Source organism: Phocoena sinus, chromosome 6 (genome assembly GCF_008692025.1).
Source record: "Phocoena sinus isolate mPhoSin1 chromosome 6, mPhoSin1.pri, whole genome shotgun sequence".
Classification (NCBI taxonomy): domain Eukaryota; kingdom Metazoa; phylum Chordata; class Mammalia; order Artiodactyla; family Phocoenidae; genus Phocoena; species Phocoena sinus.
Window position 1 is genome coordinate 95,496,276 of NC_045768.1, and position 27,790 is coordinate 95,524,065.

Sequence of the window (27,790 nt, forward strand, 5' to 3'; positions counted from 1 at the left end):
TATCCAGAATATATTAAGAACACTTACAACTCAATAATAAAATGACACATAACCCCATTAAATATGGGTAAAGGGTTTGAATGGACATTTCTCCAAAGAAGATATATAAATGGCCAACAAACACATGAAAAGATGTTCAATATCATTAGTTCCTAGGGAAATGCAAATCAAAAGCACAATGAGATACTACTTCACACCCACTAGGATGGCTATAAACAAAAAGGCCGATAACAAGTGTTGGTGGAATGTAGAGAAATTAGAACCCTCATATATGCTGGTAGGATTGTAAAATCAGGCAGCCACTCTGGAAACCAGTTTCGTAGTTCCTCAAAAAGTTAAACATAAAGTTGTTTTATGCCCTAGTTAAACATAAAGTTGTAAACAAAAAGTTAAACATAAAGTTGTTTTATTCCACTCCTAGGTATATACCCAAGAGAAGTGATAATATATATCCCTACAAATAGTTGTACAGATAGGCTCATAACAGCATTATTTATAATAGCCCAAAAGTGGAAGCAACCCAAATGTTCACCAATTGATGAATGGATAAAAAAAATGTGGTATATACATAAAGTGGAATATTTTCAGCCATAAGGAGAAATGAAGTACTGATACATGTTACACCATGGATATGCCTTGAAAATATTATGCTGAGTGAAAAAAGCAAGACATTAGAAGGCTATATCTTGTATAATTCTATTTATATGAAATATTTAAAGTAGGCAAATCCAGAGACAGAAAGTAGATTAGTGATTGCTAGGGGCTGGGGGAGGGGCAATCGGGGTTGACTGGTAATGGGTACAGAGCTTCTTTGTGGTGTGATGAAAATATCTACAATTAGATAGTGGTCATGGTTGTACAACTCTGTGAATATACTAAAACCACTGACGTGTACAGTAGAAAGGGTGACTTTTTTTTTTTTTTGCAAGGGTGACTTTTATTGTACGTGAATTATAGCTCAAAAAAAAAAAATTTACCAAGGTGGCTTTTATCTCAATAGCAATTTTAGGGCCCCAAACACAGAATCAATTCAGAAGTTATGGAATGGAGTCCCAAAATATATCTTGAGTACTTTTTCCAGGTGCCAGCAGCTTTGAGAATCCCTGCCCTCAGGTTAATGAATAGACAAGATGAGGTCTTTCTTTTCTTATAGATGTGGCCTCCCTCCATTCTGCGTCACGGCCAGGTAGGACTGGTCCAGGCCAGGACTTGGCTGACTCCTTTCCCTGGTTCTCTTAAACACCACACTCCTCCTCACATTCACTTTCTAAGACTAGCTTATCCTGGGGTAGATTAAAAATGTCAGGTCTATCGAGTTTTTCAGGAAATTCAACGTATATTTTCAGATCTATACAGGTGAACTTTTTTGTTTTAATACGCACATAGCGAATGAGAGCTCATGCACTCTACCTGAACTCAGGAGTACCAGGCCTGCGGATGGTCAGTCTTTTTAGAAGAGTGGTTGGACAATCACAAGTCACATACACATTCCCACAAAGACCAGAGCAAAAGAAAGTACCTTTCATGTTATGTGCAGACTTCTGTTCGTGTTCTGCAAACATCTCATAGTCACTGACAGGTAATACGAATAAATATACCAATTACACCTTTCTAATAATTACAATTTCTTTCCACCAAGTCAGATGTGGGCTGTCATTTCCTGTGTTTTGTGGCACATCACACATTTCTTGTATTTTTAAAGCACTCAAATTAGGGCCACTCATGAGCAAGTTCTAGGCTTCGTAAAAAGTCTGTTTCAGAACAGTGTTAATAGACAACTCAAAAGAAATGTTACTCAGTGTAGGAGAGGCTGAGGAGTTGGAGCTTTTCTCGGTTGCCAAACCGCTCTTCACTTTCTGTAAACTGCACAAAGGATTCATTTAACATGCTTCAGAGGCTGAAAGTGAAAGTGACTCAGACTATTTTCGGAAAGGTCAAGAAGTACATTTGCCCATCTTCCAATTCCTCTGAAACCTTGGCCTGTGAACATCACAACTAAAAGAACACAGTTCCCTCCTGAGCTGTCACTCAGTGCCATGGTGATTTTACTATTTCTCTCAGAAGAGTTCAGGCCCCACTCTGTGAAATGGGTTCACGAGTGTGTGATGTGAATGTTTGGAAAATGTGTTGGAAAACATTGGACGGGCAGTCTTTGGAAATGTATTTGGACCGAAACTTGGCAGTGGGATGTGGGGAGCGGATGGTGCAGGCAGCCCACCTTGTTCCTGGCCTGGTCACGGCTCACTTGCCACAGGGGCTGCATCCTCCAGCATCTCCTCTGTGACAGGGAGGCCACCAGGCAGCCATGTGAAAGCCAACAGGGTGATGAGAAAATGGGCAATCCTTCCTTCCCACCCCTCAAAATTGGTACCATAAACATGGCATTCAGGCCTAAGCATAATTTTTCTTAAAATATTAAAAGAACTACTGCTTAAACTATGGATTATCCCAAGGACCAGAGTTGTTATTAACCACAGTCCCACTTAAGCAGATTACTGCTTTCTGCGGTTCTTTATGACCCAGCCCAACAAGTGAGCTGCCTCTGCAGCCATGTATTTCCCATCTATTCAGCCCGTGTGGGAACTGAAGGGGTGCCATCTGGATGACTTCAGGGACAGAGATGAGTTAGAGGAACTGTCCTCTGTCCCACCCCCTTGCCCACTTTCTGCTTCAACCTCAGTGTCAGGGAGCTGCTCCTGGTCCTGGGAGAGTGGAAGCAGCTTCCCCTACTGACCATAGCCCTCATCTCTGTTTGTGGACAGACGCAGAGCAGAGCAGAAGAGAGGTTTTGGGAGTGGGGGGCCTGTGTGGCTTCTTCTGGCCCCTGGCAGCCTCAAAGGTTCCAGTTTCACACGGTCCTAAAAAAGACAGCCACCAGGTTTCCCCTGACCTCTTGTCTCCTGAGTGAACGCCCAGGTTCCTGAACATGGCCCCAAGCTGGACGTGGTTGTGAGACCCACCTCTCTGTCCCAGCAGTTCTCTTCCGAAACATGAAACAAGTAAAACATCACCACCACGTCTGTAGAAGGTGACCTTACTGATTCCAAAGCCCTTTTGCCTGGACACATCCAGTCTGTCTTTGCAGTTATCACAAATGACCACGATCCCTTTACAGATGAAGAAACAAGGCTCAGAGGGAGGAGATGCTTTACCTGGTCTCATCACTGGTTTTGGAAGAGTTGAAACTTGGGCAAAGAACACCTGTGTGACTGGAGAGAAGCCCGAGCGCTGCAACTTGAGAGAAAGCTGAACAGACCCCCAACTGACCTCGCACTCTAACGACAAAGGATCCCGCATGCTTCAACAAAGATCCCGTGTGCCGCAATGAAGACCCAACGCAGCCAAAAAATATAACAACAACAACAAAAAAGAACTCCTGTGTGCTTTCCAGAAAAGCACAGAGGGAATCTACAGCCACCTGGAACTGTGACATTGAGAAGTGAATACAAGACTCTCGGTGAGCCTGACCAGTGCAGAATAGAGCAAGATGCATGTTATGCTTCCCCAAAAGAAGCATGGGCTGCTCTTCACCCACACATGCTTCCTTTCTGATGGATATCCCTATCAAACATGAGTCCTCAGACTCACTGCTCACAGCTGCCAAGATTGGCTCTGTATTCTCCAGGTGTCGTGATGAACGTCGGGGCTCTGAATTCAGAATGCCTGACACAAATCCAACTCTGGCCTCAGCTTCTTAAGCTAGAAAATGACAAACCCATTTCCTAAGTTTTTTGAGTATTGGATGTGAACATGCAGGCAAAGGGCTTGGTTTAAAGGAGACACTAAGCAGGCATCGCTGTAACTGTCACACTGCCTGCCCATCATCAGATCATTCGATACGCACACTATCTCTTGCCAAGTCATGAGAAAACTAGAACCAATCTGGGCAAAGGTTGACATACACATGTATCAGTAGCCTTTGGCTGTGTTGCTCAGCTGTTTTCAGGCTTAAGAGTGATGACAGGTCAACAGCTCCAGGTTCAATTCCTGACTCCACCACCCACCTGTAATCAGGCTATGCTCCAGCCTCCTGCTCTAGATCCCAGGAATAACCAGTGCCTCTTCTTTCCTGGATGCTATGAAGAAGAGTAAATACAATAGCGCATGGAAACACCTGGAAGTATTTAGGGCTTCATAAATGGTAGTCATTATCATCATAACAACCCAACCCTGATTCTCTCATTGTATTCACATTAGTATCTTCAATGATATTGTCAAAATGTTCTCGTGATCAAAACAATAATACTGTGTTTTCTGTACTTTTAAGATAGGATTGACATGCTGGTGGCTATGAGCTCACTTTGCTGGTTCCAGGGAATTGTCAGCTGAGGAAGGGCTATATTCCTACCTTGCCTCCTTTAAGCTGGTGTGTGGACGACTGTCATGAGGGCTGGCTCTGACCACTTGAGAGGTGCATGTCTTGGTCTGTCCTTGGGGTCCTTTATTCTGTCAGGTGCCCAGCTGGCTCACACTGCCCTGAGGATTGGTTTGAGAAATATGGCACACCAAATTGTTTGATTAGGAGCTATCCCTCTGAGGGGTAACTGAATTTTGGGAGGTTCCCAAAGAAAAGCCATTTCAAACAGTGAGTTTTTAGGGCTTGAGACCCACAAATATTTTGAGCAGAGTGTTTGATTCCCCCTATCTGCCAAAATACCCCCAACCACAGTCTGTAGCATCTCATCTATGCAGAAGAGTGGCTCTCATTTTACCAAAATATTACCAAGTAACTTTAAACTGCTCTATTTTTTCTTTTGTGACACATGTACACATTCTTGTTAAATATAAGAAAATTTCTACTGTCTTTTGATAAAGCCCAATAAATGCTGACATACATTATTTAACTAGGTAAGTAAACAAATAATAATGGCAGGATTAAACATTTAAGAAGTCTGCCTGCCTGCCAGGATTTTTGGACCCCAAATCAGAGCAAATGTAGGGCCTCACTTAACCAGAAGAGAGAGTTAAGATTAAGTGAGGAAAAGGGTCAATGGGTAGCCAGCTATGAGTCCATATGAAAATTAAGCATTTTCTGTAAGTATGGTATACATGAAATGACACCCCACTACCCTAGTCCATGTCCAGAGTGCTATTCTAAGTACCGTCAGAAAAGTAACACTGTGTGACAAGCCAGATTTCTTGACAGCTAGAGGGGAAAAAAACCCCAGGAAAACCATGTCTACTTTTCATTGAAAACAACACAAACTGGAAATGACCCTTTAAATCACAGAAAATGAATCACAGGAAATCTGAGTCTTCTTTTGGCCATGATTACAAGTCCTCTCGACTCAGAGTCTCTGTCACTTGGAGACCTCTCTTTCTTTCAGAGATAAGTTATAAATTAACCAGCACTACATTACCTCAAGACTAGTAGGTCTCTTGCTCTGAGGTAACATGAAATATTTTTCCCCTGAACTGTAAGTGTGCCCGGTTAATCATCCTCCCTCTTGGTCGCCTTTAACTCATCTGAACATATGGATACATCCACTGTGTTACCAGCTTGCATCATGTGGTTTCAGTGTAAGGAATCGAAAACACTCCAAGCCCTGGAGGAAAACAAAACGAGCTGCTGGCCCACGTGCTGGTGCAGGCACTCCCTCAGGGATTAGCACCCTCCCCACCCCCGCCAGCACCCAGTCACTGGGCTTCGACCCATGGGGTGTGTTAGGACCAACCCCCAGCAAGATTGCCCTGCTGAAGAGAAAACCAAGGGAAAGGCAAACATCTATACAGACAGCTGGGCAGACACGTTGAAGTGACTACAGGATGAGGTCTTTGCTTTCAGATACACTCCATTGACTTAATCACTCCAGGGACTTAATCAGAACTTGTTAGGAAATTAAATGGCGTTCAATCAGCAGCAGACTCCGAATCCAAGTTAGGAGAGACGAGTCACTCAGCACACTCAATATTTTTCCCCATGAACATAATTATTTCCGACTCAGAATGGAAGTGGAATTTGCACATGTCACGGACAGAGCCAAGGGGTCCTGAAACATCAGAAGGATCATGAAAACAAGGACCAGCACTTTATTTGCAAATTATCCTGCAGGAAATGAATGGTACAAGTTTATCAGCAAAGTGTACACACCACCAGGTACAATCACCACAGAGCCCAATGTAAATTTTAATAAGCTCCTTTCATATGATGGTGATCAGCTGAGCAAACATCATAGTCTGCACAGTGTCAGCAGCAAAGGTGACAAAGAGCACAGCACTTGCTGTAGTACAAGGACGCGCATAGTAAGCAGGCCTGCCCCCTGGCACGGTGCCCATCAGCTGAGGTTAAGTCCACGCTTACCTCTTTCAAGGATTTTAGAATTGAGATTAAGAGTTCAATTTCTCAAGTTAAAAAACAAAAGTTTCTGTGATTTCACAAATTCCAAGTCTATATCCTTTAAAGAGCAAGGAGGCTGTGGTGCAGAGCATGGGAATGCATGAAACAGGTAGTCACCCATGTGTCGAACTTGACTTCACTGCAATGAAGCACAGCTGCAGCGTTTGGGGACAGTGGGAGACCCCTGGAGCTGGAAAATAACAGGCGCGGGTCCTGGAAAAGGGGGACTTCTCCAGCACTGCTGAACTCAGCCCTGGATGCAGCCTCAAAAGGCAGTGTGGTTTGATCAAATGAACACAAAATAAAGCTAGCCCAAATTCGTTCAGGGAGCTGTACTGTTCCGCTCCCTTTTGCACACTGAATTCTACAGCTATTTCCCACACACTTCCTATCTGTCCCGCAGGCAAGGCTATATAAACTCACATACCCCTGGAGCTCCTCCATTTCTAGTTGCTTACCTGGCCAGGGGTAGAAAGGCATGATGTTTGTTAGAACGGGGAGAGAGGGGTGATGTGTTCACCTCCTTTCCTTACTGAAATCAGCTGCAAACAGCTTGGGAGAAGGGAGCAGAAAACAGGCTTCACTTCACCCTTAATCCAGGACGAAGCCACTTCTAAGGGCCAACCTTGGCTGCACCATTTTTTTTTTTTTTTTTTTTTGCGGTACGCGGGCCTCTCACTGTTGTGGCCTCTCCCGTTGTGGAGCACAGGCTCCGGACGCGCAGGCTCAGCGGCCATGGCTCACGGGCCCCGCCGTTCCGCGGCATGTGGGATCTTCCGGGACCGGGGCACGAACCCACACCCCCTGCATCGGCAGGCAGACTCTCAACCACTGCGCCACCAAGGAAGCCCAGCTGCACCATTTTATTTCTGGGGCCAGGCCACTTGCTAGGAGGGCTTACAGGTACAACAGTTCCAGGCCTCCAGTTGGCCTCCACAAGGCCTTTGGTCCCAGTCTCTGACTGGATTAATTCTCCACCATCCATACTGTATTCTAAGACTGACTACATAAAGAGGTCACCTGATAGAATCAGCAATGGAAAGGTGGTTTCTTCTAAAATCCAACATGAAATGATTTACTCAATACAAAAAGAATGGGATAAGAGAAAAATTTCCACGTTTTCTTTTCACTAATTTTACTTATATTTGATAATTTTCACTCAGAATTCTATCAGCTCCTTTTTCAGTATGAGATGTATGTGTGTGGGTGCATGTGTACAATCCCTTGAAAACTTTATTTGGTATAACTTCACATTTTTGGTACGTGGAAATAATTTTATTTTCATACTGTAGCACAGGAGACATACAATCAATATTTTTTCCTAGCGTGTGCAATATACAAATTATTCACATTAAGAAAAATTAAGAACAGAAAGCGTCATATGCAGGAGGTATTTAAAAATGTATACCTAATTTTGAATTGGCGTTTTTGACAGTAGACACTATTAGCTTTATAAATCTGAATGAAAATGACGATATACATTTGAACAAGTACACACAGGGGTCCACTCCAGATACTTAATTCAGTATATGGATAACTCGCTCTTCACTTTGGTCGCTGGGATTCCAGATGCTGAGGCATACGTGAATCTGAAAGATACTTCCAGAAGTATATTTATTACACTGGCATTTTAAAGATTTCTCTTTCTTCTACTCTCCTTTATAACGAGGGGTCCTTTTCTCTTTAAAAGCAAGAAGACCTTCAAGTCTGTCTTTTGTTGGAATAGTCTAAGAGAAGCAAAACATTGTTATCTATGCCAAACAATAAAGACAATTGTAAAAGTTTAATAAGCTTTAACTAAGGAAACTAATTGGAAGACAATCTAAAATTTTGAAATCATTTGAACAATTTAAATTATGTGACCAAATTTATCATTCTAACTCTAAGATGCTTTTTTTTCCCATTTCAAATATACTTGAATAAAATTGACTTTTATTTTTTTTTAGACAATTTTAGGTCTACCAAAAAACTGAGCAGAAAGTTCAGAGTTCCCATACACTCCCTCAAGCCCCCCCACTATTTCCCCTATTATTAACATCCTGCATTAATGTGATACATTTGTCACAACTAATGAGCCAATATTAACACAATATTATTAACTAGTCCATAGTTTACATTAGGGATATTCCATGGGTTTTGACAAATGCATAATGTCATGTATCTACCATTACATTATCACAAAGAATAGTTTCACTACCCTGTCTCTTCCTGGTAGGATAGCTCATTTCCTTTCATTGCTGAATAACACCCCACTTATACATGTACTACAGTTTATCCATTCACCTACTGAAGGACATCTTGGTTGTTTCCAAGTTTTGCCATTAAGGATAAAGCTGCTATAAACACCGGTGTGTAGGCTTTTGCATGGACACAAGTTTTCAACTCATTTGGATAAATATGTAACAACATGATTGCTAGATCATGTAGTAAGACTATGTAAGAAATGGCCAAACTGCGGTATCTTGTTTTTATTTGCATTTCTTAATGACATATGATGTGGAGCATATTTACCTATGCTTATTTGCCATCTGTACATCTAATTTGGCGAGGTATCTCTTCAGACCTTATACCCAGTTTTTAATGGGTTATTTTCTTACTGTTGAGTTTTAAAAACTCTTTGTATGTCTTAGATACATGTCCTTTATCAGATATATGTTTTGCAAAGATATTTTTCCCAGTCTGTGGCTTGTCTTTTCATTCTCTTCACAGTGTCTCTTGCAGAGTAGAAGTTAATCTTAATGAAGTCAAACATCAATTTTTTCTTTAATGAATTACACTTTTGGTGTTATATCTAAAAAGCCATGGCCAAACTCAAGGTCACCTAGAATTTCTACTATATTATCTTCAAGAAGTTTTATAGTTTTTCATTTTACATGTAGGTCTATGGCCCATTTTGAGTTAATTTTTGTGAAGGGTGTAAGGTCAGTGTCTAGAATTTTTTTTTTTTGGTAGTTGAATGTCCAGATGCTTCAGTACTATTCCTTTTTAAGACTATCTTTTCTTCATTGAATTGCCTTTCCTCTTTTGTCAAAGATCAGTTGACTATATTTGTATGAATCTACTTCTGGGCTCCCTATTCTGTTCCATTGATCTATGTGTCTTTTCTTTTGCTAGTACCACACTATTTTGATTATTGTAGCTTTATTGTAAGTCTTGAAGTCAAGTAGTGTCATTCCTCCAACCTTGTTCTTTAATAGTGTGTTGGCTAATCTGGGTCTTTGGACTTTCCATATAAACTTTAGACCTGGTTTGCCAATATTAAGAAAATAACTTTCTGGAATTTTTATTGGGATTGCATTGAATCTATGATCAAGTTGGGAAGAAGTGACATCTTAATAATATTGAGTCTTACTATCCATGGATATGGGATATTTCTTTTTTTTTTTTTTTTGCGGTATGTGGGCCTCTCACTGTTGTGGCCTTTCCTGTTGCAGAGCACAGGCTCCGGACGCGCAGGCTCAGCGGCCATGGCTCACGGGCCCAGCCGCTCCGCGGCATGTGGGATCTTCCCGGACCAGGGCACGAACCCGTGTCCCCTGCATTGGCAGGCGGACTCTCAACCACTGCGCCACCAGGGAAGCCCCTGGGATATCTTTTTGTTTAAATTGTGATTTCTTTCACCAGAGTTCCCTCTTTAGCCTGTTGATATGATGAATTATATTAACTGATTTTTGAGTGTTGAACAAGCCTTGCATATCTGGGAAAAAATCTCACTTGGTTGTGGCATATAATTCCTTTTATATATTGTTGGAGGCAGCTTGCTAATATTTTGTTGAGGATTTCTATATCTATGTTCATGAGAGATAATGGTTTGTAGTTTTCCTTTCTTGTAATGTCTTTAGTTTTGATATCAGGCTAATACCGTCCTCATGGAATGAGTTAGGAAGTATTCCTTCTGCTTCTATTTTCTGGAAAAGATTGTAGATAACTGGTGTAATTTCTTCCTTAAATGTTTGGTAGAATTCACCAGTGAAACCATCTGCGCCGGGTGCTTCCTATTTCAGAAGTTTGTTAATTATTGATTTACTCTCTACAACAAACATAGGACTATTCATATTATATTTCTCCTTGGATAAATTTTGGTATATTTTGTCTTTCAAGGAATTGGTCCATTTCATCTAGGTTATCAGATTTGTGGGCATATATAGTTCACAGTATTCCTTTATCCTTTCAATGTCCATAGAATCAGTTGTAATAATCTTTCTTGCATTTCTGATATAATTTTTATCTTCCTTTTTCATTGATTATCCTGACTGGAAGTCTGTCAATTTTATAGATCTTTACAAAGAACCAACTTTTGGTTTTGTTTTCTATCTATTGTTTCCCCTTTTTCAATTTCACTGATTTCTGCTCTAAAGTATTATTTGTATTCTTCTGATTTGGGATTTAATTTGATCTTCTTTTTCCACTTTTGAAAAGTGCAAAGTTATTATTGATTTTAGATCCTTCTTCTTTTCTAATATACATATTTAATGCTATAAATTTCTCTCTAAATATTGTTTTTCATATATTCCCACAAATTTTGATAAGTTGTATTTTCCTTTTGATTTAGGTCAAAATATATTTTAATTCCTCTTGAGACTTTCTCTTTGACAAATGTTATTTAGAAGTATACTGCTTAACCTTACTAAAAAGATTACATCTCACCATTAATAGGTGGGGTTCCATCTATCTTTCTGTGATTGACTACTAGTTTAATTCCATTGTGGTCTGATGGAATACTTTGTATGATTCCTGTTACATTTGATAAGATGTGGTCAAATATGCTTTTAAATCTTTTCTTCAGACTCTGAGGTTGTCCATTTGTAAGAGGTTTGTAATTTAGTTCATTCATGGTATGTGTTCATCAATGACAGGTGGTAATTTATATATACAGACCAGGCGCAGAGTAACACTCTAGCTATTGCTCCTAATTCATGATACTGCCATGCTTAAACGGGAGCTGACACAGTTTCCAATTCTCAGAAAAGGTAGAACAAAACTCTTTTGCTACTTTAGATGCCTTAAAACAAGCACCTAAAGTATCTTTCATTTTAAAAAGGATGGAAGGGGCTTCCCTGGTGGCGCAGTGGTTGAGAGTCCGCCTGCCGATGCAGGGGACACGGGTTCCTGCCCTGGTCTGGGAAGATCCCACATGCTGTGGAGCGGCTGGGCCCGTGAGCCATGGCCGCTGAGCCTGCGCGTCCGGAGCCTGTGCTCCACAATGGGAGAGGCCACAACAGTGAGGGGCTTGTGTACAGCAAGAAAAAAAAAAAAAGGATGGAAGAAAGGAAGGGAGGAAGGAAGATTTGTTCCTCTATAAAAAGCCCTATTAATTTGTGTACAAAAAAGAAAACTGTATATGTAATCAAACTAGTGAACTTTCAGTGGGTAGGAGGAAAGGCTCAGAACATCAGGAAAAGCCAATGAGTCTCAAATACTGATGTTTCCTGGAGGCACGTGCTCACAGCTGCCGTCTTCACACCTCTCTACCCTGGAGTGAGGGTTCAAGACCACACCCAGAAAACACAACATGAGCCAGAGAGACAGCTACAGCACAAATGGTACTAACTTAACTATTCTAAGCATTTTCTAAATTACATAGACAGGAGTCATTAGTATGTGGAACAAAATCAGTCATAAGAGCTGGTAACAGTCAAACAGCAGAAATAAATAATTTCAACCCATCTGTATGATTTTTTAATAGTGTATATATATCATGGTTCAGTGATATATAACTTAGTTGACTTATACAGAAGGTAAGGGGTATCTGCATTGAATTTGTGGTTGTATTACATACCTGAGCATAACAAGCTTCTTCTATGGCTAATCCTGTTACTAAATCGACCTGAGGATAAAAATACAATTCATTTCAGCAAGAATTACTTTTTAAAATATGGTATACTCATAAATATAAATTCAAATTTAATAACTTTATTCCCAAAGAACAGAATTCTTTGATGTAATACAGCACATCAGAAGTATGACCAGCACGAGAAACTCTGGAACCAGGTTGCCTGGGTTCAAATTCTGACTCTACCATATGGGAGCTGTGCAACCTTGGTTACCCAGGTTATTTAACCTCTCTTGCCTCAGATTAGTGTATCTGAACAGGGAGATAATTACAGTATGTACCAAATGGGGTTATTGTGAGGATCACATGAGTTAATCTAGGTGAAGTCTTTATAAACTACATAAGCTATACGTTGGGTTGGCACATAGTTAGGGTCATATAAGGTTTTTGCTATTAGCATTGCTACTATTTTCTCTTTTTAGAGAAGTTTTTTTAAATTAATTCATTTTATTTATTTTATTTTTGGCTGTGTTGAGTCTTCGTTGCTGCGCATGGGCCTTCTCTAGCTGCAGCGAGTGGGGGTTACTCTTCGTTGTGGTGCGCGGGCTTCTCATTGCCGATGGCTTCTCTTGTTGCGGAGCACGGGCTCTAGGCGCGTGGGCTTCAGTAGTTGTGGCACGCAGGCTTAGTTGTCGTGGCTCGCGGGCTCTAGAGTGCAGGCTCAGTAGTTGTGGCGCACAGGCTTAGTTGCTCCACGGCATGTGGGATCTTCCCGGACCAGGGCTCGAACCCGTGTTCCCTGCATTGGCAGGTGGATTCTTCACCTCTGCACCACCAGGGAAGTCCCAGCATTGTTATTACTATGTAAGAATTTTTAAAAACCAGATACTTTGTAAATTTTTAAAAATGTGTTTATTACTAACATATTTAACCTCTTTTTACTGCTGTGAAGGCCAGGAAAATATAGTGGCTCTGGGTCTGCAAGGAAGAAATATCTTTCTTCAAAATTCCTGTAGTTAATTTATCCAAAATACAACTGCTGTAATGAAAAGCCCAATGTAAATGGGTACCTGCATTGCTCCCTTGCCCTGCTTACTTCAAAATTCCTGTAGTTAATTTATCCAAAATACAACTGCTGTAATGAAAAGCCCAATGTAAATGGGTACCTGCATTGCTCCCTTGCCCTGCTTACTTCTCCCCTGTCCTGGGGCCTCCACTCCTTTGGAGCTATCTCTCCAGAGTAACCCCAGGGCCCCCTGCAGGGTTTATGTGTGTCTCACTGCAGAAAGCACATCAAGAAGTTAAAGATGGTCTCCATCTTTAGGAGGAGCTTTGAGCCGGGAAGTTCTCCTTAGAACATTTTTTTATAATATGATACTGGTGCTGAGAATACACAGAACGCCCTTTTCCTTTGGTTTTCTATGAACTACTAGCCAATAAATCTATTAACTCAATGGCATAAATAATAAGCATGTCATATGCTGCAGCGCATCATATGAATTCTGTGATTATGATACCGAAGCAACAACAGATATAAGCAGAATGCAATCACTGATGTAGCTAAAAAGAACCTCAGTAGCTTTCAGTAATCATAGCAGTGAAACAGCTATATTTTAGAAAATTAAAAAATAATGGTTCATTTAAGTTAAATCTCCACTACCTATTCCAACAAGAAACTCAAACTTAAGGCACTCACCTCCATCCCTTGATTAATTGCTAATTTTGCCACTCTCATTGCAACAGGTCCCTAAAATTCAAATTAAAGAAACATATTTTAATAATTTATGCAAATCATGTTGTACATCTCAGTCAAATTCAGAAATTCCCTTTGCTGGATCCATGGCATAGAGGTAACAACGGCTGTAAGATAGTTGACGGAAAATTTATTTTAGGAGCCTTGCAAGGCCTTAATTAAACAGCAATTGTAATAATCTATTGCACCAGCATGTTACGCAGATTTCACAGCATGCTGTGGCACAGCAAACTATATGCTTGGAGGTCAGCAGGTGGTATGTGTCCAGTAGAGGGCTTTTAATTGTTCAGCAAATTTCCCTACAGGTTAAGTAGGAAAAAGAAAAGGAGATAAAGTGTTTGGCACAATAACACACCCATGAGTGGTTCGACAGAACGCTGGGCTTGAGATGAGGCTGACACTATTGATTAACATGGGATTCAGATATCATCTGTTTCAGGCAGTGGAGCTGTATCTTTCTTCCCTGAGCATCAATAATTAACCACGATGATGATGTATTAGTAAAGATGCGTCCTCCAGGCAGTGCTCCCACATCACACAAAAGCTTCAAGTCCAAATAAGTCCTTCAGGATCTGTGAGGGTCACAGAGGAAAGAACTGGGAGTCCTCTGCGAGAAGGGACACATAACTTTGTCTTAGAAACCATAATCCTCCAGATGGAATTTGATTATTTGATCACATTTTAAATCGCTGAAAATTGTTTATTGGGTGATGAATTAGAATTTAATGGCATGTTTTTTTTTGGTACGCGGGCCTCTCACTGTTGTGGCCTCTACCGTTGTGGAGCACAGGCTCCGGACGCGCAGGCTCAGCGGCCATGGCTCACGGGCCCAGCCGCTCCCCGGCATGTGGGATCTTCCCGGACCGGGGCACGAATCCACGTCCCCTGCATTGGCAGGCGGACTCCCAACCCCTGCGCCACCAGGGAAGCCCCAATGGCATGTTTTAAAGCATCTTTTGAATTAAAATGCAAGAGGCTCTAAATAACAGGCACAACAAAGGACTCCAATAAGTGAATGGATAAATGTATGATGGCATGAAAAATGCTGTTTTTCGGTTATCTACTTTAACCTATCTAAATTCTCTTCCTAAATCACATGCTGAAAAATCTTTTTCAGAGACTGCAATTTTCCGAGGCTTAGGCAAGTATCTTAGTTAGAATCCTTCCAGATGTGATTTGTATGTATGTTACACATACTAGTTTTTTTTTTCTTTCAAGATCATCAATTCATTTTTTTTTTTTTTTTTTAAACAGAGTGCTCCTCTCAACTTATCCATTCACTTTTATTACCAGCTGACCCAGACAAGTGCTAGTCAAACTTCCATATGCACACAACTCCCCAAGCCCCTGGTTAAAATGGAGATGCAGATTCAGGGGTCTGGCATGGGCTGGGGATTCTGCAAGTCTAACATGTTCCCAGCGGACGCCTGGACTGCTAGTCCACAGACCACACTTTGGGCAGCAAGGTTTATAAAACTGGAGAAACAGGAAAATGAAAATGCTTTAGATGCAACGCTTAATTAGTTTCTCTTTTAAAATAAAAAACCAGTGCCTCTTCTTTATATACAAACATTTTTCCTAAGATAGAAAAATGGAAGTAACATATAATACAGAAATCACCTAGAAATACTAATTTTATAGAAGCTTTCTAATTATTTAGAAGACTAATCATTTAGTAAAAATGTCTGTAAAAATGAAGATTATTCCACCTCAAATTCTGTTTTGTAACTTTTGTATACAGTTTCACAGTTACACATTTTCCAAAGTCATTTGATATCTCCCTTCACCTGGGGAAAAATTAATTTCAGCAATTAATGTTCTCAGAGGCATGTCCTTCAGATGAAAGAGACGATGAGTTCTGCCTGGTTTACCACATGGTAGGATGCAGCCAGATGTCAGGTTGGAGGTGGGGAGAAGGGGGCTCTCAGGCGGGGTGAGCTGTGGGCAGTGATGGCATTAACAGCACTGCAGTCACAGGAGAAAGAGCCAGTTCCCAGGAGTGAGATAAGGAACCTGAACCTGAACAGAGGTGCCAAGGGGCTAATGAGCCACCTGGGCAGAGCTCTGGAATAGGGAGCTAAACGCTCCCATCCAAGGATTAGGAGAGGCTGTGAATCTCAGAACTCGGGAGCTGTTTTTTTTTTTTCCTTAAACTAGTAAAAATCTTTTCTACTTGCTCTCTCTCCATCAATTCAGAGTATAAGACTCTGTTACCTCATATGGAGAATAAACTATATAAGGTCCCTGCCCTGAAAGAGCTTATAGCTCATAACTTAACTGAGAAGGAATGAAGTAGCATCAACAGCAGGCAGTGTGGTTTTAGAAACCAACTGAAATGAGAGGACCCGTCTGACAGCTCTCAGGGGACAGGTACATCACAGCAGACCTGGGCCTTGTCTTACAACAAAGAACTCCAAGGATGCCTCCCGAAACTGGATGCGAAACTCCAGACAAATGTGGAGGGTGCATGCATTTTTCTAGAGAGAGATTTCATGAGATTTTCCAAAAGGACCCATGGCCTTTGGTTACAAATACTGAGAGGTTACAAATACTGTTTGAGTTAGAGAGGAAGTAATTTTGACTCCAGAAGTTATAAAACTTTACACGCCATTAGGAATAAAGACAAGTCACTATGTAATTGTTTACATAGCAAAAATCCTTTAATCCATGATTTCAGAAGAAAGGAATATTTGAAAAATACTCCTAAAAGAGTGAGAGAACCAAGAAACCCTTAATACAGGTCCCTAGATGCGCTGTTATTAACATTACTCATGAGGATTATGATCTGTGAGTAAATGTGGAGTGAGTCCCAGATCCCAGATTTGAAGTGTAATTGTGAGGAAGCGTATTGTGCACAAAGGAGTTAAAACAATGCCTACATCATCATAAAAACAAACAAAATAAGACACACAACTGGTGCTGTTCAAGCAGGTTATCTCAGGTTATGGGATCTCAATGAAAGCTCACTTGGCATAATCGACTCTGGGCTCCTTACTTGTGTTTCAGTTTGGGGGCAATCCAGTGTGACAGCCCATCCGTCACTGTTTCTCTTCATGTGTACAGTTCAGGTCAGAAGGGCTAGCTGGCGAACAACTTAAGTTGCTGGCAAATTCTGTCCCACGTGATAAACATGTATGTGATATATTATCAACGTATGGCTACAATAGGGCCCTCAGATTATCTTCAAATCTTAATTTTAATTCTGAAGGCTCTTAATATTAATCTAGTCAATTTGTTATAAAGTTATCTAAAAAGAGTAAAAGAAGGAAATGCAATTAAAGTACCTGAGGTAAAAACTCTCTTGCTAGGTCCAAGGCCTTTCTATAGGCAGCATCCCCCTCCTGGTTCTGTTCCAGAACATGGCTGATCAAGCCCACTGCTTTAGCTGCTTGGCCATCGAGCACACGTGCAGAGAAGATGAGCTCTTTGGCCAGGGACATCCCAATGGCACGTGGCAGTCGCTGCGTGCCCCCTGCACAGGGGATGAGACAGAAAATGCAGGCAATGATTTGACACCCTTTCAACATTTCAATGTTTCATTTCTTCTTTTATAAAGACAAACCAGGGCCAGAAGTTTATATGTCAAAATTAGTAACTGGAAAACTACTTCAAGACAGAACCTAATTTCTTAATTAGTTTATAAAATCATTAATATCCCAAAAGTACTTAAGAACCTTATATCATTATTAAGTGATCCTGACACTGACCATTACTTGCATCATGGCTGGTGTGTTCCTGAATCCAATCCACAATCATTAATTACCAAGTCAGGAACCACAGGGTGCACCGCAGTTGCAGGGGTCAGGGGCTGGTTGGGGAAGGAGTTTTCTCTCCCTCAGAGGGTTCACCAGAGGAACGACAGGTCCATCAAGCTTGGCATTTCGCTTTCAGTTTAGATAAAACATCAAATTCTGAGCAATTCAACTCATGTGCTTTTGAAGACTCATTTACAATTTACAGTAAATGAACCATAAACTAATTTTAATTTAACGAAAATAAAAACAGATAATTACTCATGAAAATAGGCTTCGTCCCGGGGTTTTATTTTTCCGTGCAAGTACTAATCATCCCCTGATGCATTAATCCATTAGATCCATCTATCTGCTCACCCTAATATCTTTGAGTGAAGAGACGGGGATCTCATTAAATAGAAACCTGGACAAAAGCAGGTAATATTCTGACTCGGAGCTTCAATTTCTACCAATAAGAATATGAAAACAGCTGCAAATCCTAAATCTTATCTTATAAGTCTTATCCTTAAAGTGGCGGCTGGACTGCCCAGGAGGCCAAGGAAAAGCTGACTGCAAAGGTTCAGAGCACAAAAAGCAAACTGATGGCCAAACATCTGAACAAGCTCACTGTGTTTCTCTGGCCCATAAAGTTTAAACTTTTTTTTTTTTTCTGCACTAGTTACCAACATTTATAAACTGGGTGGGTAATTTCATATAAAAGCTAACTTGTACCTGGAAGTTAACTGCAGCTGCACCTTTTAGATGCAATGCACTCGAGTCTGCCACAGCCTCCACCACTTCCTGCTACTCCAGTACTACAGACTAAGAAGTTTTGATTTTCTTTAAGCAACATTAAAAGGCAGGCAAAATATACTCTTATTCACATCTCAACCAAAAGTGGGGGGGAGACAAGTTTCAAGAAAGCATATTTCCCTTCAATAATTAAGTACATTCCTACATGTTTAACAAACAAAGCATGCCAGCATTGGAAGAACATAGCTTATGATGCTATTATTAAGCAACCATGTTGAGAACGATGACCATGTTTTGAAAATATAGGTGATTTAAAAAAAAAAGAAACAAATATAAACCTCAAAAGGATTGACATTTTCAGTAGGGATTGTTTTTGAACATTAAATGAGTGCTGCTTCTGTTACTTACTGCTCACACAGCCCAAGCAGTTATAGATGGTAAGTTTAAAGGTATTTTACACAATGTGGCAACAAACGTGTGTGAAAAATTGAAGCACTGACAAATTTAAATCTAACTGTAAACAACGATGTTGCTCAGTGTAGTAAAGATAGGTCTGAAAACTTACGGAACAAGCTATATGGAACAGACAAGTTATTTACAGTGTTTCCAATGGCAGCTGATTAGAGCAGAGATATAAATAATACAACCCAGATAGCTATATTTACTCATGGAGCTGATGAGGATTTTCATGAGACTAAAGTACTTACGGATATAGTATTCATGATAAGCACACGTTAGGAAATGATTCTCTGCTGTGTTCTGTGAAAAGTTTAATGTAGATTGGTCGAAATCAACAAATGTGACCCTCAACAGTCATTGTTAGTGCTGCACTTTTTATTCAAAGGAAAACTCAATATTTTGCAAGTCCACTTAAGCCCATTCATCATATTATTTTGTTTATGGAATGATTCTCCAGGAATAAAGATTTTATAAATATTTAACAAAGGAACAGTCATGAAACTAACACCATGAAACAGAGCTGAATGGCACTGAACTCTAAGCTTTGATGGATGAAACGGATGCAAACCTAACTGTCTGCTGCAGGGCATGATGTGAGTGTGAGAGGCTTGGTGCTGAAGAGACCTTTCTGTTCTGTTGAAAACACTGCATCATAGGATCCAAGGAAAAGTCCTCAACTTGGCTCACCAACTAACACTGCATCCAAGATTTGGCTTTTTTGGTTGACACCACAAGCTATCTACTCTAGGAACCTCATGTAAGTGCAATCATACAGTATTTGTCCTTCTGTATGATGGACAGAAGGTATGTGTCAGAACTCCATTCCTTTGTAAGGCTGAATAGTACTCTGTTATATGAATATGTTTTGTTTATTCTTTCATCTACTGAGGAACACTTGGGCTGCTTCCATTTTTGGCTATAAGGAATAATACTGCTATGAATACGTGTACACAAATATCTCTTCAAGACCCTGCTTTCAATTCTTTTGAGTAGATACCCAGAAGTGGAATTGCTGGAACATACAGTAAATGCATGTTTAATTTTTTTGAGAAACAGCCACACTGTTTTCCATAGCAGCTTCACCATTTTATACTCCCACTAATAGGGCACAAGTGTGCTAACTTCTCCACATTCTTACCAACACTTGTTACTTTGTGTTTGTTTTTTGATGGTAGCCATCCTAATGGGTGTGAAGTGGAATCTCATTGTGGTTTTTGATTTGCATTTCCCTAACAACTAGTGATATTGAGCATCTTTTCATGTGCTTATTGGCCATTTGTATATCTTCTTTTTAATTGGGTTGTTCTGCTGTGGTTGAGTTGAAGGAGTTCTTTAGATATTCTGGGTATCAATTCCTTATCAGATGCATGACTTGCAAATATTTTCTCCCAATTCATGGGTTGCTTTTTCACTGTTGACAGTATCCTTTGAGGCATGCAAGTTTTTAATTTTGATGAAATCCAATTTATCTATTTTTTTCTTTTGCTGCCTTTGCTTTTGGTGTCACGGCCAAGAAATAATTGCCAAATCCAACGTCATAAGTTTTTCCACTGTTTTCTTCTAAGTTTTGTACTTTCAACTCTTACATTAAGGTATTTGATCCATTTTGAGGTAATTTTTGTATATAGTATAAGGTAAGGGTCCGAGTTCACTCTTTTGCGGGCAGAAATCCAGTTTCCCTAACACTACTTGTCAAAAGGGACATTCTTAAGTAGTTACACAAATATGTGATTTAATTTGCTCATTCTTACCAAAACTTCACCTTTAGGAAACCTGTTTGGTTAAGAAATTATCTGGCCCACTTTCATATGCTGTATTCAGTTTGCAGAAATCAAAGACTGATAGTTTGAACTATATTTTTTACTTTATGGAATTAAAGGTAACTGACCCTTCACTGGCTCCAGGTATATAATTTCAACCTTTATAAAAATGATATGACCTGTTCAGTTTGCCTTTGTCAATTAATACTAATAGTGTGAGCAACGAGCCATACAAATGGAAGTTACTGAACTGCAGTGCAATACGACACAAAACACTGAATATGATTGATGTGGAATCTCAGACTTCTACAACCATCTCAGGAATAGTTACTCCAAACAGAAAATATCTTTATGCCAACAGTCGAGTCCAGTTTGGAAGTACTTCTGTTTATGAACAGCTATTTTCTATTATGAAATAAAGCAATTAGCTCATTAGGGAAGCAAGGTTCACTATAGCATTGCATCCTGTAACTCGAGAGACAAGATGTGCCACTGAGACCTGGTGTGGAAGAAAGGGCATCAGATATTTTAAGTTCCAAATACAAAAAGAAGTACTAGAGAGAATTTATTTCAATTAATCTATTATTAATTCTGAATACTAAATTCCAATATTAGCTTAGAGTTAGGTAGAAGTGAAGACAGTGTGCTGTATTTCTGTTGGTTGATTTTCTTACACCAGGCCTGCTTCTATAGATCACACAACCTGCTTAGTTCCAATAGGGATTTGAGTTCAGGATCACTAAAGTGCCCTCTCTAGATACAGTCTTGATGACTGGAGAAATTAAACAGTAGAACTAAAAATAGGGTTGTCCCCAGTGGAATTAAAATCATTCCACTCTGACAGCCACCCTAACGTATTCAAAATCACACAGGTCTGAGACTCTATTCAAACTTACACTACTGTCCATCCCAAGAGCTTCCAGCATGGAGCCCTGACTCCTAGCTGGGCCCTGCTCTGAGACTCGCAGAGTTTTAGTAACTTGCCCAAAGTCACAAAGTTAGGTTGTAGAAATAGGATCCAAACCTACCTCTGCCTGATTCTTATCTACTATGTGGTAAGACAGTAAAGAGCAACTTATGAAATAAGTTTGTAAGCTGCTTGATAAAAGGTATGGTATATATAAGTAGGTACATAATATAAGTAGGCATATACATGTATCAAATGTATCTAGAAAGTTGTCTCTGTGGGATCAGCTGATAGATAATGATCATTTTTTATTCATTTTGACTGGTTGTATTTCAAAAATGTTCTGCAACAGTAATATGACACTGTAATAGGAATAAAAGTGCTACACTATTTTTGAAGAGCACAGTACAAGGAGACAAAGAGCCAACCACCTGGTAAAAGCCTCTCAAGCCACTTCCTGCCTGTGTCCCCAGGAAGTTCTCCAGGATCTGGGAAGCCTCAGCTCTCCTGGGTTGCAATGTTAACACTAAGGGACCATGGTATCAGGAGGTCATACACTCCCGTGACACTCTTGGCAGGTACCCCATGGTACTACCAAATACGAGAAGTATGAACGGAAGCTGAATCAGCTGTATTTCTGTCAGTTTCCACAATAACTCACAAGGCTCCTGCTAAAATGCAAGTAATTTAACCCTTTCCAGGGGCAGTGAATTCAGAGCATGTTTTGCTTCCACAAAAAACAACTACTGTTGAGTCACTTCATCATCTACCAGAAAAAGGCATTCTGTGGCGGCCCATGAATCCTCATGAATATCCATCGGAGTAATAAGCAGAAACAGCGTGCCAAAGCCACATTACTATGTTATGAAGAGGAAGCATCTTGGACACTGACCCTTCCCTTGCTAATGTGGGAATGCTCAGAAAATGCCAGTTGTTTTCTAAGGCTTTTTGCTTTGGCTCTGTCATCAAGGAGATTCCGATTCCGTGGGTTCTGCTGACCCACTGCTATAAAACATGAGGTAGGAGAGGATTCATTTTTAATGAGGCAACAGAATTTACATAACCAAGTGAATATGCACCATTTCGGAATAGTCACCCCAAATGCTGTATACTTGTTATTCAGGACCATTTTGGAATTCCTCTTTTGGAACTCATTTCCAAAATGACACATTTATTCACTCATTCAAGTAGTTATTGCAGCTTCCTGTTCTGGGCAGATGGATACAGCTGTGAACTAAACAAACCCCGGCTCCCAGGAGCTGACATTCCTGTGGGGAAGCCCACAATAAGCAAATAAATACATACTGTTAGTTGGAGAGTAGAGTGTATCAGGGTGTGGGGTGTACACAGTTTAGACAGGATGGCCAAGGAGGGGCTCGGAGGAGGTGACATTAGAGCCAAGAACAAAAGGAACCAAGGAGTGGATACTGCACAGGTCTTGTGGGGACCATGTCTGACTCACAGAGCAGCACAGGGAGACCAGAATGGCTGGAGCAGGCCCAGATCCCATAGGTCCCCTGGGCCTGGAAGGACCTATGGACTACTGTGAGGATGACAGAAAGCCACGGGGCATCTGAGAGCATCTTCTGAAAACAGTGGTGTGGGAACATCAATCACTAGTGAAGATTTGGGTTTGAGGACAAGCTATGGTCATTATGAGCCAAGAAGATGGAGGAGGTAGGTAGATGTTCATACTACTTGTGGCAGGGCTCCAACAGGCTCAAAGAGAAATTTCAGAACAACTACCCACATGCTTTCGATGTCTGTCATGTTTCGGCTGCCCAACACCCACTGCCCCCATTAAAATCCTGGTCTTGCTTTTGGAGAACACTCCCCCACATACACCCTGCTGTATTCAACCTGGGACAGTAAAGAATCCCTCCAGTGGAGACCAAGATCCTCCTTCTCTTTGCCCTGGAACAGCAGGGCAGGCATCCGAGTCACGTTTGGTCCACTGGATGTTACTTCTCAGGACTAGGAGTCCTGAATGAGTGATCTTGTAACACGGAGACTTTCTATGCTTACAGGCAATGCAGGGGCAGCAATGTGCCAACCTGATGATTCTTATATTGTGTTCTTGCAATGGTGCAGACTGTGTGTTTCCAGGGCTCCTAAGGTCTAGTTTGGGCTCTAAGCCTTAATCTCTAGCCAGCTATTGATTCTGGGAACCTTGCAATAAATTTCCTTTTCATGTAGGGTAGCCAAAGTCAATTTCTACTGTGTGCTTTCCAATATCATGAATGATACAGTGACATACCAGGAGTTTTGTTTTTCTCTCTCTTTCAAAAATAGTTAGATGAAGCTGGATGGGAGTTTATTTGTTCTACTTTTCCCAGGTAAAATCCATTCGTTCAATCTCTTAATTTATTGGTCAAGTGACCTAGTATGTGCCAGACGCTGTCTCAGGTGCTGAACAAACAGTAGTGAACCAGATAGGCTGTCCTAGATCTTACAAAGCTTACATCTTACATAAAGAATGGGAAGAACAAGAGCAATAAACAAGCACATGGACAAGAGAGAACTGAGGTTGTGGTGAGTGTTACGAAGAGAATTTAAGGCCGGGAAAAAGGTTCTGAGATAATCATAAGATGACAAATTTAGATTGGGTGGTTGGGGAGGCCCACATCTGAATGCTAACAGGGCAGCGACACGATCAGACAGAACGCCCAGTCATGAGATCAGCCATGCAAGGGCCCTAAGGGGAAGCCAAGCTCAGCACTGAGGAAAAGGAGGGGGCCACTGTTGCTATGGGGAGAAGGCTGTGAGGGAAGTGGCAGAAGTGAAGTTGGACAAGCAGGGTTCAGATCACACAGACGCAGTGTAGTTTTACATCTTACTCTATGTGTTATGTAAAGACACCGGAGCATTTTGAGTGGAAAGTGACATAATTCGATTTGTGTTTTAAAAGATCCTTTGTAAGGCTGGCAGAGAACAGACTGTAGGGGCAAGATCAAAGTGGGGTGCCCAGTTGGAGACTACTGCTGTCCTCCGAGTGAGGTATGATAGCAGCTTGGACTGAACTAGGGTAGCATAGGCAGGGAGAGGGGGAGGGATTTGGGGTGAGCGTCCAAAACTGCCAGTAAAATGGATGTAGGGAGAAAAGGAAATCAATCTAATGCCTACATTTCTGGTTAAGAGTGTAATTAGTAAGCAGTGCCGTTTACTGACACTGGGAAAAAGGAGGCAGCAGGGGTGTACTCTGGCCATGTTAAGTGTGGGGTGTCTTTTACATACATAAATGGAGCAGTTGAGCATGTGACTGGATATGCAGTCTAATGTTCATTAATAATCACTATCAGACAGATGGCATTCAAAGCCAGGGGCCTGGATGTCACCTAGGGAGACTGTTTAGATAGAAAGGAGCAGAGAAGGAGTCAGCAAGACACTGAGAATTGCCCACTGAAGTGAGTGAGGTAGCAGAAATGCAGGAGGAAGGTGGTGCTCTGCTGGACACCTACCCCCACCACCACTCCCCCAGCCTTCTTCCAGTGAAGTCAAGTCTGTAGGGGTCTTCTAGGAAGGACTTTCCTCACTGAAATAAAGACTCCCAGGAATAAACAGGCCTTCTCCCAGGATGCTTCCATGTCTACATGTGACACCTGGAGCAATGACAGCCACCTTGTGACCATAATGGAAGCCAGCAAGGGCAGAATCATCAAACTAAAGATGGCACAGCAGAAAGATGTCACTAAGCTGCTGAACTTACCAATCCAGAGACTGCCCTATGCTGTGACTTCTTGTGATATTACACTGTATTTTCTTATTGTTTAGGCCTCCTGAAATACGGTTTCCTGTTATCTGTACCAAAAATGTCTGCAAGTGTAGATGGATTAAGGAAAGAGATCTGAACACACATTTTGGAGAGCAGAAAGCAAACACACTAGGGAAGTAATGGCAAGACTGCTGGGCAAAACCAATTACACACTGGAGATTTGTGGCCATGAGATGACTAGCATGTTTTTTTCTAAAAACTCCTAGCCGACTGGGTGCAGGCACAGAGCAGGCATGTAAGCTGGAGCTTCATGAGACAAGTATAAGAAAAGACGAGCTAGGCAATAGCAATAGTTGACATGTACTGTGCAGACACTATGTAATAATACCAGGTCAACTGTCCTAAGCACTTCATAGGTATTTAATTAGCTCATTTACTCCTTATAATTCCCCTATGAGGTGGGTGCAAAGGTAGTTAAGGTCATTTGTATGTAAGTCATGCCACAAAAGACCATGAAATCTAAACTGGATGAGGAGAGGAAGGACTTGGCTGAGAGTTAAAATGTCCATGGACGTGATGATTCGATGAGATCCAAAAAGAACTGGAAAGTTAGGATGTTGCAGAGTGACATGCAGGGATCTAGATTCAGAATGGAGCCATTACTGATGATGCTGAAATCTAGGGCACAACCATGAGGGTACTGGGCTAATAAGACAGATGGTAGGAGGTGAGTTAAGAGATAAGGTGGGTTGTGACAGGAGGAATAGCGAGAGTCACTGTTGCCACCTGATGAGCATGGAAGTCAACAACAGCGTGCTGATGACGAGCAAGCAGACCTGCAAATGCCTGGGGTTTGTTCACGTGCAAATCTAATTCTCTTTTTGGCACTCAAATTTGGGAAGCAGGTAGCTCTGAACCACTGTCTGAAGCCACAGACAAACTAACAGGATGAAAACACTCAAAATGGTGTCTGTCATATCTTTTGCATGTGATCTACCAATAATACAAAAATGAGTTTTCAAGATCAAAAGGCAGTTCCCTAGCATCCTCCAAAGGTGACCAAGAAATTTTTAATCTTTGAAACCACCACAAAACTGACAACTTTTAACACAGTTGAAGTATTAGACTCCACTGCAGTTTTTATCTTTATTGATGCTCAAACTACCCCATCTTTGGTCAGTGGGAACTTAGATTGGCTCTAGGGTCCTACTGACATGACCTTAATAGTCTTTGATAACTTGTTACTTGGTATCACAAAAATGTTCTAAGCTCAACTTGAACATCTCCTCCCCAGACCTTGAATCAGTCACTTTCCCAGAGCCCTGATTCCTTTCAGTGGAGCTGCATTTAAAAATTTAACACTTCTACTCATATCGTGACCAAGCTTACCTAAAATAGCCATGATTTCATATGCATGTTCTGTATATTCTTTTAATGATTTTGCATTGAGTTTCAAGATTCTGCTTCTTCAAACAAATGAGCATCAAGGATGAGCATTAACAAATGAAAACGGGAGTGAGTTCTTTGGTAGTCAGGAATTCGCTATGTAATGCTAACAGATCTTTAACATTTTCACTGTCCACTTTATTAAAGCCAGCCTCTTTAAAAAGAGCTTTAATTTTATTACTTTGATCTAACCACTTCCTTGATACCATTAGAAGTCAACCACAAAACCTGGGGGCCAGTTTTCTCAAGGCTGCACTTCTTGCGGAGTGTTTGCCATCGCATAGGGAATAAAACTGGGGCTCTATTATAATGGAAAAATGAAAATGGGTGCTAACTCAAGTGGTAAAACTGTTTTAATCATGTAACAAAATGTTTTCATCTCTATGTATTATTTAGACAGAATGAAAATATATTTGAAATATCATATTCCTTTTAAAAAAATTTCCATCATTTTAATCTATCATTTTGAGAAGGCATCAAGAACCATCGCTCCCCCCCAACCCTGCCCCAGGCAAAGTAATCCTCTCCTGGGATTATAGCACTTTTATTAAAATAAGCTTAAAGTAGCAACCTCTATATCAGCAGTGGCTTAAACACAGAAAGCCTGTCTTTGCAGAGAAGACAAGAAAGGAAAACTATCTGGTCTCCTCCCACTCCTCTACATTCCCTGCTGGCAACAATCTGGGACCGCCACCCTTTTCCTCCCAGACCAAAGTCCTAACCTGATTAAGCCAAGTACAGATGCTACTTTCCTTCTGCATATTTACATGTATTTAAATAATTTAAAGCAAGCTTTGACATTTCACAATCAATTACAATGTAATATGTAAATAACTGAACATAATTTATAGTTTTGGATTATAAATTATGTTTTAGTAATATGTACAAGGTAGAAAATTCCAAGTTTTTTTGTTTTTGTTTCTGGGTTTCCTTTTAGCCTTTGTATTTCCCTCCTCTTACGACTTCATGGAGAAAGAAGCCATGCTAATAAAGGGGGATGCTTACAACAAATACTTTAAGTTGAAAAGTTATATAGATACTGCATTCAGGGCATTTTGTTGATACAATTAGAAGTGATCTCTGACTCTTACTTCTTAAGTAAATATCGCTTTTGATTATTTCTAAATCCCCTCTCATATATAGGAAGTTCCACTTAGGT

The 27,790-nt window shown here is 40.8% G+C and overlaps 1 protein-coding gene across 3 annotated transcripts in view; it reads right to left on the reverse strand.

Moving 5' to 3' along the window:
* Positions 1 to 7,099: 7,099 nt before the first annotated feature.
* Positions 7,100 to 27,790, reverse strand: part of AUH (AU RNA binding methylglutaconyl-CoA hydratase) — a 162,130-nt gene continuing 141,439 nt past the window's right edge. Inside the window, exons 7-10 of one of the 3 annotated variants that reach the window (XM_032634873.1) lie at positions 17,148 to 17,335; positions 13,807 to 13,857; positions 12,117 to 12,164; positions 7,100 to 7,926 (exon numbers count right to left, since the gene is read on the reverse strand). In XM_032634873.1, the coding sequence (XP_032490764.1) occupies positions 7,855 to 7,926; positions 12,117 to 12,164; positions 13,807 to 13,857; positions 17,148 to 17,335 (359 nt within the window). In that variant the 3' untranslated portion in view covers positions 7,100 to 7,854. Of the gene's footprint in view, positions 8,065 to 12,116; positions 12,165 to 13,806; positions 13,858 to 17,147; positions 17,336 to 27,790 lie in introns of all 3 variants that reach the window. The other 2 variants (XM_032634872.1, XM_032634874.1) reach the window with 2 other exon arrangements.